The 16,412-nt window shown below is 44.3% G+C and overlaps 1 protein-coding gene across 1 annotated transcript in view; it reads right to left on the bottom strand.

The window, feature by feature from the left end:
* Positions 1 to 16,412, bottom strand: part of rptor (regulatory associated protein of MTOR, complex 1) — a 163,874-nt gene that overhangs the window by 92,805 nt on the left and 54,657 nt on the right. Inside the window, exons 5-7 of the mRNA XM_079998650.1 lie at positions 12,974 to 13,132; positions 10,559 to 10,705; positions 3,181 to 3,356 (exon numbers count right to left, since the gene is read on the bottom strand). Coding sequence (XP_079854776.1) covers positions 3,181 to 3,356; positions 10,559 to 10,705; positions 12,974 to 13,132 — 482 coding nt within the window. The remainder of the gene's footprint in view (positions 1 to 3,180; positions 3,357 to 10,558; positions 10,706 to 12,973; positions 13,133 to 16,412) is intronic.

Genomic DNA, 16,412 nt, shown 5'->3' with positions numbered 1-16,412 from the left:
TCGGTATATCACAGTAGTAGCAGTCACGGTGCGTTGGTGTGCCAGCTTGGATAACCCTACGCAGTACCGTTTGGAAGAGCTGAAATTCTGAACTTTAGCGGAACAGCATCAGTTATTTGTCAAAAATGAGTGCCGAGGAAAAAGCATGAAAAAGCTCAAAAATGCAAAAACAGTGGCGGCTGTGGTTTTTAAAACCAGCCCACGGTGCACTTCAACTAATAGTTAAGACTCAAACCAACTAGTACATGAGCTGTCTGACTATACTTTCTGGCGGTTATTTGGAAAACAAATTTTACTTGTAAATAAGCGAACGGTGCTTTCACTTGTGCCACTTTGTCACCTGTATCCTACAGGAGATACAGGGAGTTTTGCATCACCATTACAGTCGTCCAGTGACGACCGTTTCCTCCTATGTTCTCCCTCCAGCTACCGTGCGTCAGGCTCTTTAACAGCCCAGCTCTGAGTTTATGTATCCATAATCCCTCTTCCTATACTCCGCCGTGCCCCCACTTTGTCATCCTCTTCCCTGCATTCTGCATTTTCACACCTCCTCTACTCACCCCCACCCCATCTATCTGGCATCGGGGAAATCCCTTGAAGAGGATGCTCCATCAGCAATGATTTTCTGCTTGGCTGAGCGACGACAAGGCACGCGCGCTTAAGCACTCTCGCCTGGCTCCGCCTTGCCCCGCGTTGGTACTCTTTCGCTCTCAGTGAGACGTACACTCACCGCAAACGGGTCTGGTACAGGTTAAAAGCTGAGAAGGGAACGCCACAGCGTGGCGTTTGCGTGGAGGGAGTTTCCTGATGCACAAAATTATTATCCAACATTAAACGCGAGATGGGAATTCCAGCTTTGTGATTAATGACTTAGCTCCCCGTCTCCATTTTTTTTTTTTAAGGTGCCCTTAAACTTTTAATAACAACTTTTAACTCCTTTTTTAAATGAGGCATTTGTCCTCTGAAATAGAAACGGTTCACGTCTAGACTATAACATCAATTGTATGAGGAAGAAGACAAAAAAAGAGAGGGACAAGATGAAAACAGAAAGAAAGAGTGGGACCTATGACTGCTATTTCTATTGTGTCTATTATTGTTCATTGTGCCTGCCAGCTAGTCTTTGCAACAGGTTGAATTTATTAATTAGAAGCATTACAACGCAGATTAGCCGCCATAAGAGTCAGAGCAGACGATTCTCAAAGTAACTACCTCTGTTCTTAGAAACAATAGGCATTTCCTCCAAAATGACGCTGGGCACAGGGGGGTAGCGAGGAGGTTAATCAATATTAATGCCTTTACACCTCATTATTCTGAAGGTCACTACAGGAGGCGGATCTTAAAAGAGGATGAAGAAGAATCTCTTTAATGTTTGTGGCAGAGATGGAGCGTGAGGCCGTCTCCAGGAAACTTCCCGGAGGGAAGCGTTCCCTCTCATTCGGCGACTTCAAAATCTTCCGTCTCTGAATGTTTATCATTCTGATGAAGAGTTTGGGTTTTTTGATAAATGATCCTCATGACCTTGATGGTGTGTAAGACAGTGGATATTAAAATGGACAGATGGTGCTTTTGCTCTTTTGACATGAAACATGCAACAACTTAAGAATGATTAGATATCCAGTGCCAATAGCCTATGAAATATTAATGTTTTGCTGTGTCAAAGTGTTAAATATGTAGTATAAATCTTAGGTTGAAAAACAATGTTATTCACTGGGGGCCGAGTGTACTGAAGAAAGAGACAAAGACGGAGAAAGCGAGGGAGAGAACAAAAAGTGAGAGAAAGAAAGAAGGACTGAGAATGCAACGGCACAGCGAGGGAACGGCAGGCAGAGGGATCGGCAGACATTCTACAATTGAGGAGAGAAGCTGCCTCTTCCAATCGCACAATTTAAACTCACCTCCACGCTGTTGCTAAGCTGCCGACAAGGACACGGGGCTTGCACGCCGCACACGTGCACAAAAACTCTCTACCGTGACACAATAGGTTGAGAAAAACTTTTCTGAGATGAAACATAAATAAGGTTGATGACAAACCCGTCCAAACAGGGTGTCCTTCACCTCCTCATTTATACTCATCAGCTCATCTAGTTCACTGTTGCACTTTACTATTCCTGTGTGTGTGTGTGTGTTTTTTCCGTTGTATGCGTTGACGGTGGAAAGGAGGTGATGCAACCGATGCCGGGTGCGGGGCGCACATGCTAAGTGTGACCCTTGTGAGTGACAAAATCCTTCAGTTTGAGTGGAGCGTGGGGCCGTGCTGAGCGGCGCGTCACGAGACCACTGAGCCGGCCGCACGTCCCAAACCGACTCGTTTGGTGCACGTATGGAATCATCCTCGGGAAGGACTGTCAGCATGGCAGCACTGGAGACGGCGCTATTCAAATGAGAAATTCACCCTGGCTGATTATTTGACAGCATCGGGTGCAGCGCTGAAATTCTTGCACTCCCGACGTGCTCCATTATTGTCTGGCAACTATGTGCTTTTTTTTTTAATAATCATATAAAATGGGTTGTCAAAAGGGGGGAAGGGGGAAACACAACATACTTAATTCTACCCCTGAACTGAACATGTTTTATTAGAAAATAGCTCAAATAAGCATATTCTAGTATGCCGAGTAGTACATCCCGAGTTGTATTGTATATTGCCAATTTTCCAGGTAATCCTTAGATTTATTGTCATGTTCTTTTTTTCAAGTATTCTTATTCCTTCATTATTACATCCTATTCTGATGCGAGCTGCTGTGACGCTGCAATTTCCCTCTGGGGTGAATAAAGTATATATCATCTATATATCTATCTATAAAGAATATATATATATATATATATATATATATATATATATATATATATATATATATATATATATATATATGCTGTATCTTGATTTTGCTTGGGAAGAGGACTATAGTGCTGTTATTTTAAAATGAATTTAACTCGACTCAAGTGCTCGTTACTTTCAGTAAATTTAAGCGTGCGCTTTCACTGAACTTTCAAAATATGCTATTTTAATGAAGTGGAAAGAAAACCGACATCACTAAGTTCAAAAATCTTATGGACGAAATTCTAGATCTTCTTCCATATCCCATGAATTAAAAAAAAAAAAAAAGGCTGCAAAACACCATTCCATCATCCAAGAACAAAGCCCAGAACATGTAAGAACAGGGTTGTGCAAAAAGGCTTTACCATCGCAGGGCGATCTTGATGGGTGTGGTGAGGCAGGAGGTGAAGAGGTCGGCTGGGAGGTCAGGGTTCATGGGCAGGAGCTCGGTGGCCTCGCAGGCCGCCAGCTGGATGCAGTTCTTCATGGAAGGCGGCAGAGGCATCTGGGCAAGTGGGTGGTTGGGGTTGATGGCTGCCACCTGGATTGGACACAGCAGACACAAAGAGGTTACTTTACAGTCATTTTGCTCCCGATGTGAAATGTTATTTTTCAAGTTATACTTGGTGTCTTCTATCCAGAGAGAAAAAAACAAACAAAAACAAAAAAACACAAAACCTTGCAACTTCAATGAGTGCTGCTATAAATATGACCGATCCAATAAATGAATAAATATATTTGCTTGAAGACAGCTGAAGAAATGATCACCCCAAGAGCCACTGACTAATCCTGTAATAATTAGCAGACTGTGGAGGTTGGATGCGCACATCTGTGGGTTGCGTACATGCAGCCACTGAAAAATGCTATATACAACTACTAAATAGAATAATACACAGCATCCAATGTTGAGTCGCTTATACTGATAATTAGGAGGCTACACACAGAAGCCCGGTCCAGCCAAACAACGTTACAAACCTGCGGCTACACCAAAGTGCCGCAGGCGGTGCCGTCATAAATTTTCTTTAGACCTGCTCCAAATGGCTTAGTTGGGGCTACCAGGCTGCGACAACCACCACAGGTGCCAGCGTGAGTATTTAACCGAGGTTATCAGGCTAATTATACATCCAGAAAGCTCAACAGCGAGTCCTGGCGTCCCAGAACCACCCTCCTCCATATTCATGACGGACACCCTCAGCCTACTACTATTCCATGTATACAACACAGTGATAATACTTTTATTACCGCTGGCACTGAATAGACATGCCCAGTTGATACCCTCGACCCCAAATTAGCCCCACCGCTGCCATACAGGTCTGACTGGTGGCCAAACTCACCGGCACCGCCCATGCGTGCTCAGTACCGCTGGCACCGTACGGGCCCTCCTCGGCCGCTCCCTTCCATCCTCAATTACCACCGGCAGCACCGTGCAGCCCTGGCCAACCGCTCAGCCAACCGCCCCTCACCGGCTGTCGTTTATGAAGACTTTGCGTGACATTCTACGGCCAGAAGACACTTGAGCGTCCGTATTCTTTAGCCCAAGCGTTCCGTATCACTTGAACATTGAACGGTCTCTCCGGCAGTTAAAAGGAGGAGAAGGGGATGAGAAATAGATCATATAAGAGCGTCGAAAAAAGGAGCACAGTGGGGTGATAGATTTGAGAGACAAATGTGAGAAGATGTGTGTTGGAGCAGCGGCATTAGAGCAACAGGAAATGGGTGAGATTTATGATTTATGTTTCACACACAAATTGGCTTTTGTCTTCTTTGAAATTGCTTTATAATTGTATCTGCAAAATTCTATTTCGAACAAATAATTTAAAATGTCTGAAATTTTAAATGTTTTGAGGAATGAACTAAATCAGAATACATGATCCAATGAATATTCACTATATTTACAAAATGAATGTGTACGGCATCGTTGATGTTTGTGCTGATCTGAGTTATAAAATGCATTTCAACTTTGTATATGTCTCAATGTGTGGATACATGGATACAAAATAAGTGTAATAGAAGCAAAGTATTTACATTTCAGAGTATTTAATACCTGCAAAATATCTAATATCTGGCCTTGATTATACTGAATTGATTTAACACCACATGCCGCACAAATACTCTGGTAGTTTTTGGGGTTTTGGTATTTCTGATTATGGTACTGTTTGACAAGTCACAGCTCAACATTTTCTTTTCTTGCTTTTTGAAGTGTGTTAATTTATTTTTGCATTTCTCTGCATGTTGTGGTTGTTTTTTTAATTTGGTTGTTATTATTCCGTTTTTTGTTATGATTCGGTTAGATCAAATTTAGTTTTTCCATTCCCGCTTGAGGGAATGGGATCAACAGTGTCTGTCTTAATCTGTTTACGGTGAGAGTTGTACACAACAGTAAAGCCACATATGGTTATTATGAAGTGCTATAATTAGAGATTTCACTTGAAAACAGGATGGTAATAAATTACAGCAATCATAACCTACGTTTTTTTTTTTGTTGTTTTTGAAAAGATAATAGAGCTCAATTTGGTGGGGGCAAGGTATTTATTTTTCGAGCAGTCAATTATGAAAATAACACCAACAGTGTCTGTGACAAATATCAAAATGCAAATTTTATGGTGACATAACCATGTGTAAAGCTATGCAGAGTCCCTTACAACTTTGTAAAATCCAAGAAGAAACTTTCCATTATTTTCGAGCAGCTGCATTTCCTCCTCAAAGTCAGTGGTTGTGTGGACAATTTGGCAATTAGTGAGGCACGATAAATGTGTACATATAATTAAGTAAGATAAAATAGCATGTACACTTTCATTGATTACTTGAATCTGCCAATGATGGTCTAGCTTAGGATCTGTGTGTCACGGCACACACACACACACACACACACACACACACACACACACACACACACACACACACACACACACACACACACACACACACACACACACACACACACACACACACAGTAAAACAACCCATTTGCCCGACAGGCCAAGCTGTGGACTGATTGTCTGATGCAAGCCAAGGAAAAACCGGGGCTTCCTCAGGCCGGTACTGAGGGAACACGGTTTGTCTTCATAGCCCCTGGGGAAAGCAAAGCAGGTTGCAACAGATGACGGACTAAAATGAACTAAAGCGGTAGGACTAGGCCACAAGCTGCACTGGAAACAAAACCAAAGCAAAATAAAGATGATGAAAAATGAAACAAGTGAAAGTAGTTGTCAAACTTCTTTATTGGTGTCAATGAGCCACGTGGTTGTTAATGAGCCTCATTAATGCTAATCAGGTCCCAACAGAAAGAACAATAAGACGTGTCTTTCTATACAAACCTGTTTGCATTATTTAGAAGAAAATGAAATGTTACATTCTCAGGTTATATTATATGCCTAGAAATGTAGTCACCTCCAAATCCCACGTTCAGATTACCAAAAAGAAAAGCAGAGATGACAACGTGAGCGCCTGAAAAGGATTCGACACATTCGGAAATCTGGCGCGTACGTCTCCAAACAATCACGACACGCAAAACGCTTCCAAGATGGAAGTGCGGGGTTATGCAGTGCGACGCTATTTCTGTCTTACCTCCTCGCTACTGCTCCCTGGTAACCCAATAACTCATTAGTTGGCTCTATAATGAGAAGACCGGGTCCTCTATTAGAGAAAAAGACACCAGAAACAAAGGCTCAGCTCTCACTGTTGAGTAATTATTATGGTACAGTAGGGCGCTGTGGAAAGATAGACGCATGAATAAATCATGTTATTAAGATTAGAGATTTTCAAAGAAAATCCTAAATTAATGAACAAGTTGAGTCCGATCATGTGTGTGCAACTCTGCAGGGGCAACTTTCCGCGTGGCTTTCGGTGTGTGCATGCCTATCTGCACACGCGCAACAATCACGCGTGCGTCTGTGTGACTGTGTGCCAAAGTACCACCAGTGCAGTGAGTGGATCTGTGCCGAGCCTCCTCTTCTGACGTGATTCCCGCCTCTCTCTGTCACTAATGAGGAAAATCTGCACATAAACTCTCTCCTATAGACAAGCAGGGACTAAAAACTCTGCACATCTGAGCCTCAATCTCGGTCATCTCGGTCATATAAACATTAAAGAGAATGTCTTTAACGCAAGAACTGACAAGGGGGGGGGGGGGGGATTCCACAAGACAGCGCCGTAATCCTTATGGCTAATTTGCCAAAATTGAGGCTGATCAACGCCAAGCACCCACTGTAATCATCGCATTAGCATATTGTAATTTAACAAATTACCATGACAGACACCGTGAGAGCTTTCTCTCTGCCGTCGACTGGCATGCCACAGTCATTTAATCGCTGAGTGTTCGTTTTTTTTTTTTTTTTTTTTTGGACTGGCACTCATTTACCAGACTGATCCACGAAAGATTTTCAGATCCTTGAGCACGCACACAATTGCGGCGGAATAACACCGCATGCGTGCACATGTCATCAAGCAGACGCGACACGGGTCAGCAACCGCATCCTTCCCCGGGAAAAGCATGACTTCTGCCGCTTCTCGGTAATTCTTTCTCATCGTTAATGACTCAGTTAAATTCCCGGTTCCGAGTCGTTTGATTGGACGGGAGGACGTTCCCTACGTGCTGGTATCAAGACTGACAGCAAAACCAAATGTGTTCATCGTATAACGCACGTCGGCTAACGTCACCGTGAAGGAACTGGCGTCGTCGGCAAAGCCCAATGAATGGGGGAATCCGTCTCCTTGTTACGCGTCATAAATGTCCCCGTTGAGCTGTTGTTTGCATGCAACATAACGTAGATACGCTGGTGTTCAATATAACAGCACTGTGATTCTGCTTAATGGCCCAATGGGAATAATGTCGAGGCGACGACTTCATGCATTCATTAACCGCGGTGTCAGAACAGCGCCGCCCTCAAAGTGCTGCGGTGATTCTGCGCGGAACCTTACCCCGGGCGGTGCGCGCTTCCACTGACTGGCACGCGGACGGGGCAGACGCACGTGGACACTCCCTTTCCGCACCACGGCTAATGTGGTGAGAGTCTTTGCTGACTCTGTGCTGGGAAGTGATTAGATATTTAAAAGGAAGCAGCTGGCTCCATAATAGAGAACTCAGCCCAGACGCCCACACGTCGCACCGGCTGAATGGATGTTTGCGTAGCTTGCGGTTGTGTGGGGCGAGTGAGAAAGCACATCCCCGTCCCCCGCCCCCCCCCATCGCTCGACCCCCTGCATTGTGACCGAACGCGACACCTACAAAGACCGGGGGTGAAAACACAATTTGTAGTGCGCGTCCGCGCTTCAGCTTGGAATTGATGTTGCGCGTGTGGAAAAACTGGTGCAGATTCTGAACCTGCTCCTGGCTTTGTAAAACATCAGAAAGAGAAAATGCAACACCACCTTCATAACGCTCAGATCATTTCCACCAACTTTCGAGAAAATAATATCAAACAAACAAATAAATAAAGCTTAAACAAAAAAATTATACATCTCTAGACAATATTCTCAGGTTTTCTATTCCTAAATGCATACCGCTTGTGGATAGTCCTGTGATTGTTGGTCTTTTAAGCGATCCAGGTATTTCTGAAATGAATGCAACTAAAGTTCATTGTTAACCAAACACATTTATCCGAAGGGCCAGTCCGCATTCATACAAGGGCCGCATTTGGGCTGTGGGCCGCCAGCTGAACAGGCCTGCAGTATTGTTTGCGCCGATAGGTACCATTTTAAAGGTGTGTGTGTGTGGGTGTGTTTGTGTGTGTGCTGGGACGACCGAACACTGGGCACACGCACGGCGCTGCGACGGAGAGCGCCGGACAGACGGACGGAGGTGGGGTGGGGGTGTGTGGGGACGTCCACGGGAGGCTTGAGGAGCGAGGCGGGGAGCTCCCCCATCTGCCTCCTGCATGTTTAATGAACCGCTGGAAGTCACTCCCCCCCCCCCCCCCCCCCCGCCCCCCTCCTCCTCCTTCCATTTCTCCCAGAGCACCGCCCCCCACCCGCCCCCACCCTCCCCACCGCCCTTCCATTATTCACATCCCGTGTGGGTGCGAAGAGGAGAGTGCTCAGGTGGCAAACAGAAGCACCACCGCTTGCGCAACATCCTGTGAAAACCCATTTAACTCGGAGACCACCGTACGCTTTTCCTTCACAGCAAACACGGAGACGCATTATGGTCTGCACACCTCAAACCCGTTATATGATAACAATTGATTCCACATATTCTTATTAAGTGCTTTGACACCGACTTTTGTGCAGAAAGTTATATATTTATATAGATATAGAGATAGATACAAAGGATGCATAAAATAAACAAGTGTCTTCCTGATCCTGTAGTATTTAATAATTAAAAACTTATCTGGTAATTAACATTCTGACACTGGTCTTAAGTGCAGCAACTGTTGATTGGCACATGCAGCTGTAAATGTGTTGATGTCTGGGAATCCAAGGCCAAACTCAATGTTTTCAATAATTTATTGTTTATACTAATAAGAGCATTGGATCATTGTTAAGTGTTGCTGAAATGATCAGTTCTTGAATCTTTAAAATCATCCGGAGGAATGAGTGAATCTTCGAATAGTATGGTGCGTGGGCCGGAAAAAAAACAGTCCTCCCGAGGTCAGCGCCGGTACGAGGTTCTTTTTCTCCTGCGTGGAACCCTCCGACCGGCGCCGGGGGAGCGACCGACGGTGTTCACCGCCGGTCGCTTTGCAGGAGCTTCACCTTCTTGAGTTGGAGGAACCTCAGGTCTGGCCTTGGTACTCTTAACACTTCCGGCTCTACCAATGGGGAGTCCCTATTGTCCCCTGCACGGCAACATTCCACACGGCTGCGGCCTGTCTTTCACGCGCTTGCTTCTCAAAGAAGCGATCAAAGAAAGAGGCCGGGGTCAACTTGTGCTTATAAAATAAATAAATTCAAAACATTTCCTTCGACCACAAAGATGCTTTCATTATTGTTTGAATGGAGGAGCGTTTTCATTCCTGAAAGTCGCTCTCTCAACAGAGTGGTTTGATTCTCAGCGCGTCCTGGTTCGTTACAGGGCTTTTACAGCATCAGCACTTTTACCCCCTCCAAACATTTTAAATATTGCCGTCGAGACCTCGACTGCTTTTGCGTTTGGCTTTTCTGACCCACATAACCAGACGTAAACGGACGGAGGGGGGGGCAGCTGTCGGCGGGAACGACGCCGCGGAGCCGGAGATGTCCGTGGTTCCCCCTCTGCCGCGTTCACCTTGGCTTTATCGGTCCAGGAGGGAATTGACAGCATCTCCTTCTTTTCCCGCCCGTTGCCTTTCCGTCACCTCTCATCTCACTGACTCGGTGTTTTTCGTTCTGTACCGTCTACCTTTTGTAACACCCCCCCTCCCCCCGCTTGCTTTTTCCTCGCCATCCCTCGTCTCCAGTGTTTTTCAGCTCATCCTCCTGGCTGAAAATTTCGCCATGAATAATTAAGCTGAACGACAGTGCCATCTCCTCAGGAATTCACATGTCACAGCCAGGGCACAGGGGGTGGGGGATGGGCACCATCCAAATCCACACCAAAAGCCCATAATTAATTCACTTCACGTCAGCCGGCTATTTGGACGGCTCTCCCTAAAGTAATGAGGAGAATTCCTGCGTACTGTATTTGGAGAGAACCACTGAGGAAGCCGTGGACATTGATAATTTTTCCTGTGTGTGGAAATATGCGTGCGTGTGCGTGTGTGTGTGTGTGTGTGTGTGTGAGTGTGTGCGCGCACATGTGCGTGTGTGCGCGATCCAGCCCCCTACCTCCAGCTCCTGTTCCCTCTGCAAGGCAAACTGTTTGAAAGACTTGACGATGATGCCTGCGTTGGAGCAGTCATAGACAAATATGGAGGGGCTGCCCATCCACGTCTGCAGGTCATAGATGGACAGCGGGATGTACTGGGTGTAGTTCTGCGGAGAGAAAAGAAAGAAAGGGATGCGGGTGGAGAGACAAGGGATGATATAGATAGACAAATATAGCATGAGAAGGGGGTGAAGGGAGAAACGCAGAAAGGGAGACAGAGAAAACCATATCATTAAGTCAGCTGTAAGGAGTTTGGTGTTCACTGTTAAATGCTGCAAATTCCTTATTATTATTGCTTTTAATACGGTTAATTCATCGTATTACCTCTAGTTTATCTGAACTGTAAAACATTCATTCAGTTTTGCAATACCAACTTTAAAATTGTCATGACAATACAGCCTTTTGTTATTGAGTTGATGGAGGAATAAGATGCAGCAAAGTAACAAAGAGGCATAAAAAGGGGAAAAGGGAAGAAAGATAAAGCAGGGTTAAAGAAGTCAAGCTGGCGGTGTGGAATCTAACAGTAACCGTCCGAGAAAAGGTCAGTCCTGTACACGTCCGGAATATCTCCGCTTTCAATTGAAGCAGTAAGGAAACTCTGGTTTGACACACTTCTGCTTCTCTCCCAGTGCCTCTGTTCAGCCCACGGTCAGCCGTTCTTAGCCACACTGAAGCGCCCGCTTCTTTTTATAGGATTCAACAATGTGGGTGATATAAAAAAAGAGAACGGTGTGAAAAAGGGAGAACAAGATGGGACGACAGGCCCAGGGGTGTGCTGGGGGTGGGCAGACGGACCAGACTGCATCATTGTGAGGGGGCGCATAATTATAGGAGAGGCCCAATTCGTAGCTCGTTTAAATGTTTGTGTTCATAAGTTTGCACAGAGGAATTTATGTTAAAACATTTTTTGGGGGGGGGTAAACTGGGCTGAATCTCTGATCTATTCAGATTAAATCTGGTATCATGAAATCAGGCGTCATTGCTTAGTTCATGGGAATCCAAAGACGAAAGTTCAACCAGAGAGAATAATGACTATAGAGGAGAAAGAAGACGTCAGTTTTTAACGGAAAGATCTGAAATGCTGCACAATGTCTGCACAAATAGTTATTATCAATAAGGTCATTATTTAATGGTTGACCTTTTTTTTTTTTTTAATTGATAAAACTTTTTTCTGTCCTTTGGAACAATATTTAACAGTGTCTTCTCTAAAATTCATGACTGCAGCTAAATATGAATATGCAAATAGATGACAAAGATACAGGAGTCTGGCCTTTGAAGCCACAAACTTACGGGGAGCATTGTAAAGATTGCGCCCGAGTGAACAGACTTCTCTGACAGTAACGTATTTTTCCCCAGACAATGCTTGGTTCTAAAACCATGTTATGTCTTTAAAGGTGTTACCTCCAAAAAAAGACCCAATTCTATAAAGTCCATATTATTATATTTATCTTATAAAGCCAATGGTGAACTGCTGACTCAGTGGGCGCAAACCACCCTCTCGTTTCCTACTTCCCACCCCACCCACCATATATTGTCTATTAAAACAGAAATCAATACTGTTCCTATAAACAGCGCCACAGGGCTTTATATATAGGGGGTGGAGAAAATAATGAAAGCAAAATAGGGAAAGCAATATTTAAATTTTAAGGAGCTACTAAGGGTCATAAGAGAAGAAAGGACTGTGCACTCTTCCCAATAAAGGCAAAATGATGTTCAGATGTTGTCGGGGAGGCCACGGCAGACGGTCCACTGGATCCTGGTGTTGATGAAACCGCTAAAATGTATTTTTGCGTACGGGGGGTGCTCATCATCCTGGAACACGGGAACGTCGCGAAGGAAACGGCGTCCGTCTCGCTCCGACTCACGACCTCTGACCCTTCCCGCGGACACATTTTGTCCATTTTTTGTAATGTTGCTTTGATGATTTTTGAAACCCTTACCCTTGACATATCAAATAACTCTTCAGGTTTTGCACCCGACGCACCTGCGATATCGACGCCCTATCTGGCCTTCGGTTGGCTTGTGTTGCTTTGAAAACCCACATCAAAGTGCTAATTGTCAGACCTCTTTTTGGCTGACAGACACTTCTAATTGGCAGTCAACTTCACATGACTCACCATCGGAGCTGCATTTGTAATCTGTGATGTTGATACTTCAAAGTTAGACTCCTTTTTCATGCTGTGGTTACATTATTTTGTCTACCACCTGTATTTAACAGGTGTCTCTCCCCCCCCCCCACAGTGGGCTTACAGTGACGGCTAAGAAAATGAAAAGCAAGGTAAAACTTACATCTGGGCCTGGTAGCATGTGGAAAGTTGGGTTTAGTGGAAAGTAATGGGGAAATCCATTCACATTGTGTACATGTGCGTGGCTACCTTGTTGAAGACCCAGATCTCGCCATTGACAGTGGGCCTTGGGACCCCGTGTCCGTTGTAGTGGAAGAGGACGCGCTCCTCTTTGGCGTTGCGTCTCAGTGACGTGCACAGCTTCTTCACCTCGTCCACCGTGGGGTCCAGGCTTTGTTTGTAACGCGCCTGTCACAAGGGGGAAAAGATGGCTGATCAGTCTCCTTTTTAAGGGTCTGGTTGATGCTCTTGTACAGACCTAAAAGCCTTGAAGTGCAACAACACAAAAGAAAAATCACATGCTCCACCATTCAATGATGTGGAAGCACAAATCCTAATTTCCTATACAACACATTTGCTGCACTGAACTCACATATTAACATACTATTTAGTACAGCAAGTTAGTGTGTGAGCATTTTTAGCAATTTCACCAAAATTCAAGTTAAGTGCTGAAAGTAACTGACTCGGCGTCTATTTGACACCTTAGTATGTCCAAAAAGCCATTGTTCTATTCACTCGCATACTCAAATACATAGGACGACGTTGCGTATCTCTAGTATATAGTATAAAGTACACAATTTCAGGTACAATCAATTCCCCTTATTTCTTATGAACACATACAGTATATTTGTTAATCATTGTGTTGAAGTATTTATATAATCACACACATGGACACGTACTTAGACTGAAACACTGATGTTACCGTCCAGTCTAAGGACAGTCCGCAGTCGTTGCCCTTCATAGTACAGTCGTACCAACGCGTACCCAAGGCCTTTATTGCCCACGTTCGTAGTGCCTGGTTTTCTCCATGCTTCTCTCCTTCTCGCCTGTGTTCCGTTGCACGAAATCACTCCCAATGTAGAAAACTTTCATCCCGGGCCACCACACCCAATTAGTGATTTGCATCATTTTAGTCCGCGCGGACCCCGGCGGAGTCCACTCTGTGTATGCCATGTCCAGACTATAAATTGGCATTTAGGCACCAGCTCAGGGACTTGGCCAGTCCCGAGAGCCAGAATTGATCACTCCTATATGTACAGGCAGACCTGTTCAGGGTCACAAAACTGCTATACCGTTCTGTCTCCATCCTAGTTGTTTACTTCTACATGTCAGTCCTTGAAGCAGTGGAGAGAAACAGGCTCCATCTTTCCTTAGCAGAGCAGAATAAAACCTCCAGAATATTGACATTCAGACACGACACAGAGTTGCTGTAGTGTCTTTGCTTTCCCTCCATACATGGAGAAAACACACACAAAAAATACATATATAACCCCCCTCCATAATAATATTGACAAACAGGGAGACACTGACATACAGAAACATTCATTTCTCAAGCATCATAATGATATACCCAGGTTCACAATGTGAAATAAATAATAAGAGCAGAAAGGGTGGAAAGAAACCGCAGTTTTGTGCCTTTAAAGCGACATATCAAGTAATGGAACTCAAAATTAAAATAAATACTGGTCTCTACTGTATTGACAACAAATCCATGAACGTCAGATTTGTTAAGGGTTTATTATGAAAAGCACACAATTTTATTTTATATTGGAAATGCATCTGCCTCAAAACTCCTCAACTTATAAGAGAATCAAAAAAATAGGCATAATATCTCTGGTTTAGTTCAGAATTTTGCTCTTTCCAGCCATATCCAGGAAGACAAAGTTCCAGTGAGAAATAACAGAAGGCTGAGTTTCACCTCCTGTTGAAAATCAGTGTTTTTTTAAGGATGCCACCTATAGGAGACATCAGCCAGAAACACTTTGTTACATAAAGATGCAACCTGCACAGTAAACAATGTCCCTAGGGGATGAGAGAGAGAGACAGAGAGAGAGAGAGAGAGAGAGAGCGATTAAGAGGCGGAGGAGGGAGACCTAACAAAGAACACTATGGAGAAACTGGGCTAGATGGCTACGGGGAGAAGGGGAAATAGTCCACAGACTGATTCAATTTACGCATTTCCTTATGTTGTGTGCGTCACTGAGAACTAAACAAAGTGAGTTATAAAATAATAATGTATACCACTGCTTGTTTTAATTAACCATCCCTATGAGGCTTCAAACGGAAACACTGAACTGTGTGTTCACAACAAACTTTTCCCTCTGCAGAACAAGTGTAACATTGGAAACCCCCCCCCCCCCCCCCAAAAAAACCAAAACCTGTTTTTCTCTGAGCACAGTGAAAATAACTACACCTTTTACAATGTCTAAGATTATTGATTTTCTCAGATGACAAATTGTATTTTGTTGATACATATACTTCCCCGATTGCTGCATGCAAACAGCAAACACAGCTCGGCAGAACAGAGCGCATTGTGAGCAAGTGCAAATAAGGAAGTTAAAGGGGACCTATGATGAAAAACTCCCCTTTTTCAGTGCTTGTGCACATACATTTGGATCTCTGATGCGCCTGCTAACACAGTTCAGAAAACACGTCGTAAACAAATATTTTACATTTGCAACCCAAGAGTTTGGGCTTCAGTAGAATTCAAACTGCCCCCCTCGTGCTCTGGTGGCTGCCAGCACAAATCTTCTAACAGAAAGAGGAATTAATACCAACTGTCGTCAAGTTACAGTTTTAACTGTATTCTCACGGATTAAATAAAAAATATGTAAACTTAAAAGAGAAAAAAATAATATCTAAATATATCAGGGCTGCAGATATTCCTCTATTATCCCATTCAAATGTGTGTGCTTTTTATTTTTTTAAATGCGCTGTAGCTGTAAAAAGCTATTGCGCGCTGCTGACCGCAGAGCGGAGGCAGCCGCGGTGCTCCTGCTGTATGATTGGCTGTTCGTGTCACGTGGTTGTTTCTCTGCTCTGTACGATTTGCAGTTGGTGTCGTGTCTTCGTTTTTCGAGGTAAACGGACTCTGTATCAAACTGCATCGAAAATAAATCGCATCAATTCATCATCGTTATCGTATCTTCTCCCCTTCTCTCCTTTACTGTCATAGCTGTCACAGGAAGCAGCCACGCGCCCTAATTGCTGTTCCAATTTTCGTCCACTTAATTGTCGCGGACAAAGCCAGGGCCGTCGTCTCTGGAATCCTTTCCCCAGAGACCCGTAGGAGGGGGACAACGAACCCCCACTCAGCCCCTGGATCTGCCAACTCTTGTCTGCATCCCAACACAATGGAGGTGCCGATCGGGACGGGGCGAGGGGCCCGAATGACCCCGTGTGCTGCCTCGGCTGAGACTGAGTCAATCGGCTCCCTCCTCTCTTTCGTCACACGTAATTCGCATTTCTGTTTGATCCAAGGCCCCATGTCTTCTAGACCAAGACTCACCTGAATGATTTTCAACCGCCATTTCTGCTTGCTGTCGAAGAAGACTAAATGAGTATGACCCAATTTCAAATCGTTCAGTAAGTGGAATAACATTATTCCTACAGATGTTTCTATGAAAAAGGATCCAACTCATCACTGTACAACGTAAAATGACAGAATTACAATAACACCATTTAAAGG

Source organism: Zeus faber, assembly GCF_960531495.2.
Source record: "Zeus faber genome assembly, chromosome: 4".
NCBI lineage: Eukaryota > Metazoa > Chordata > Actinopteri > Zeiformes > Zeidae > Zeus > Zeus faber.
Note: the sequence above shows the minus strand (reverse complement) of the source record. Positions and strands in the feature narration are given on the sequence as shown.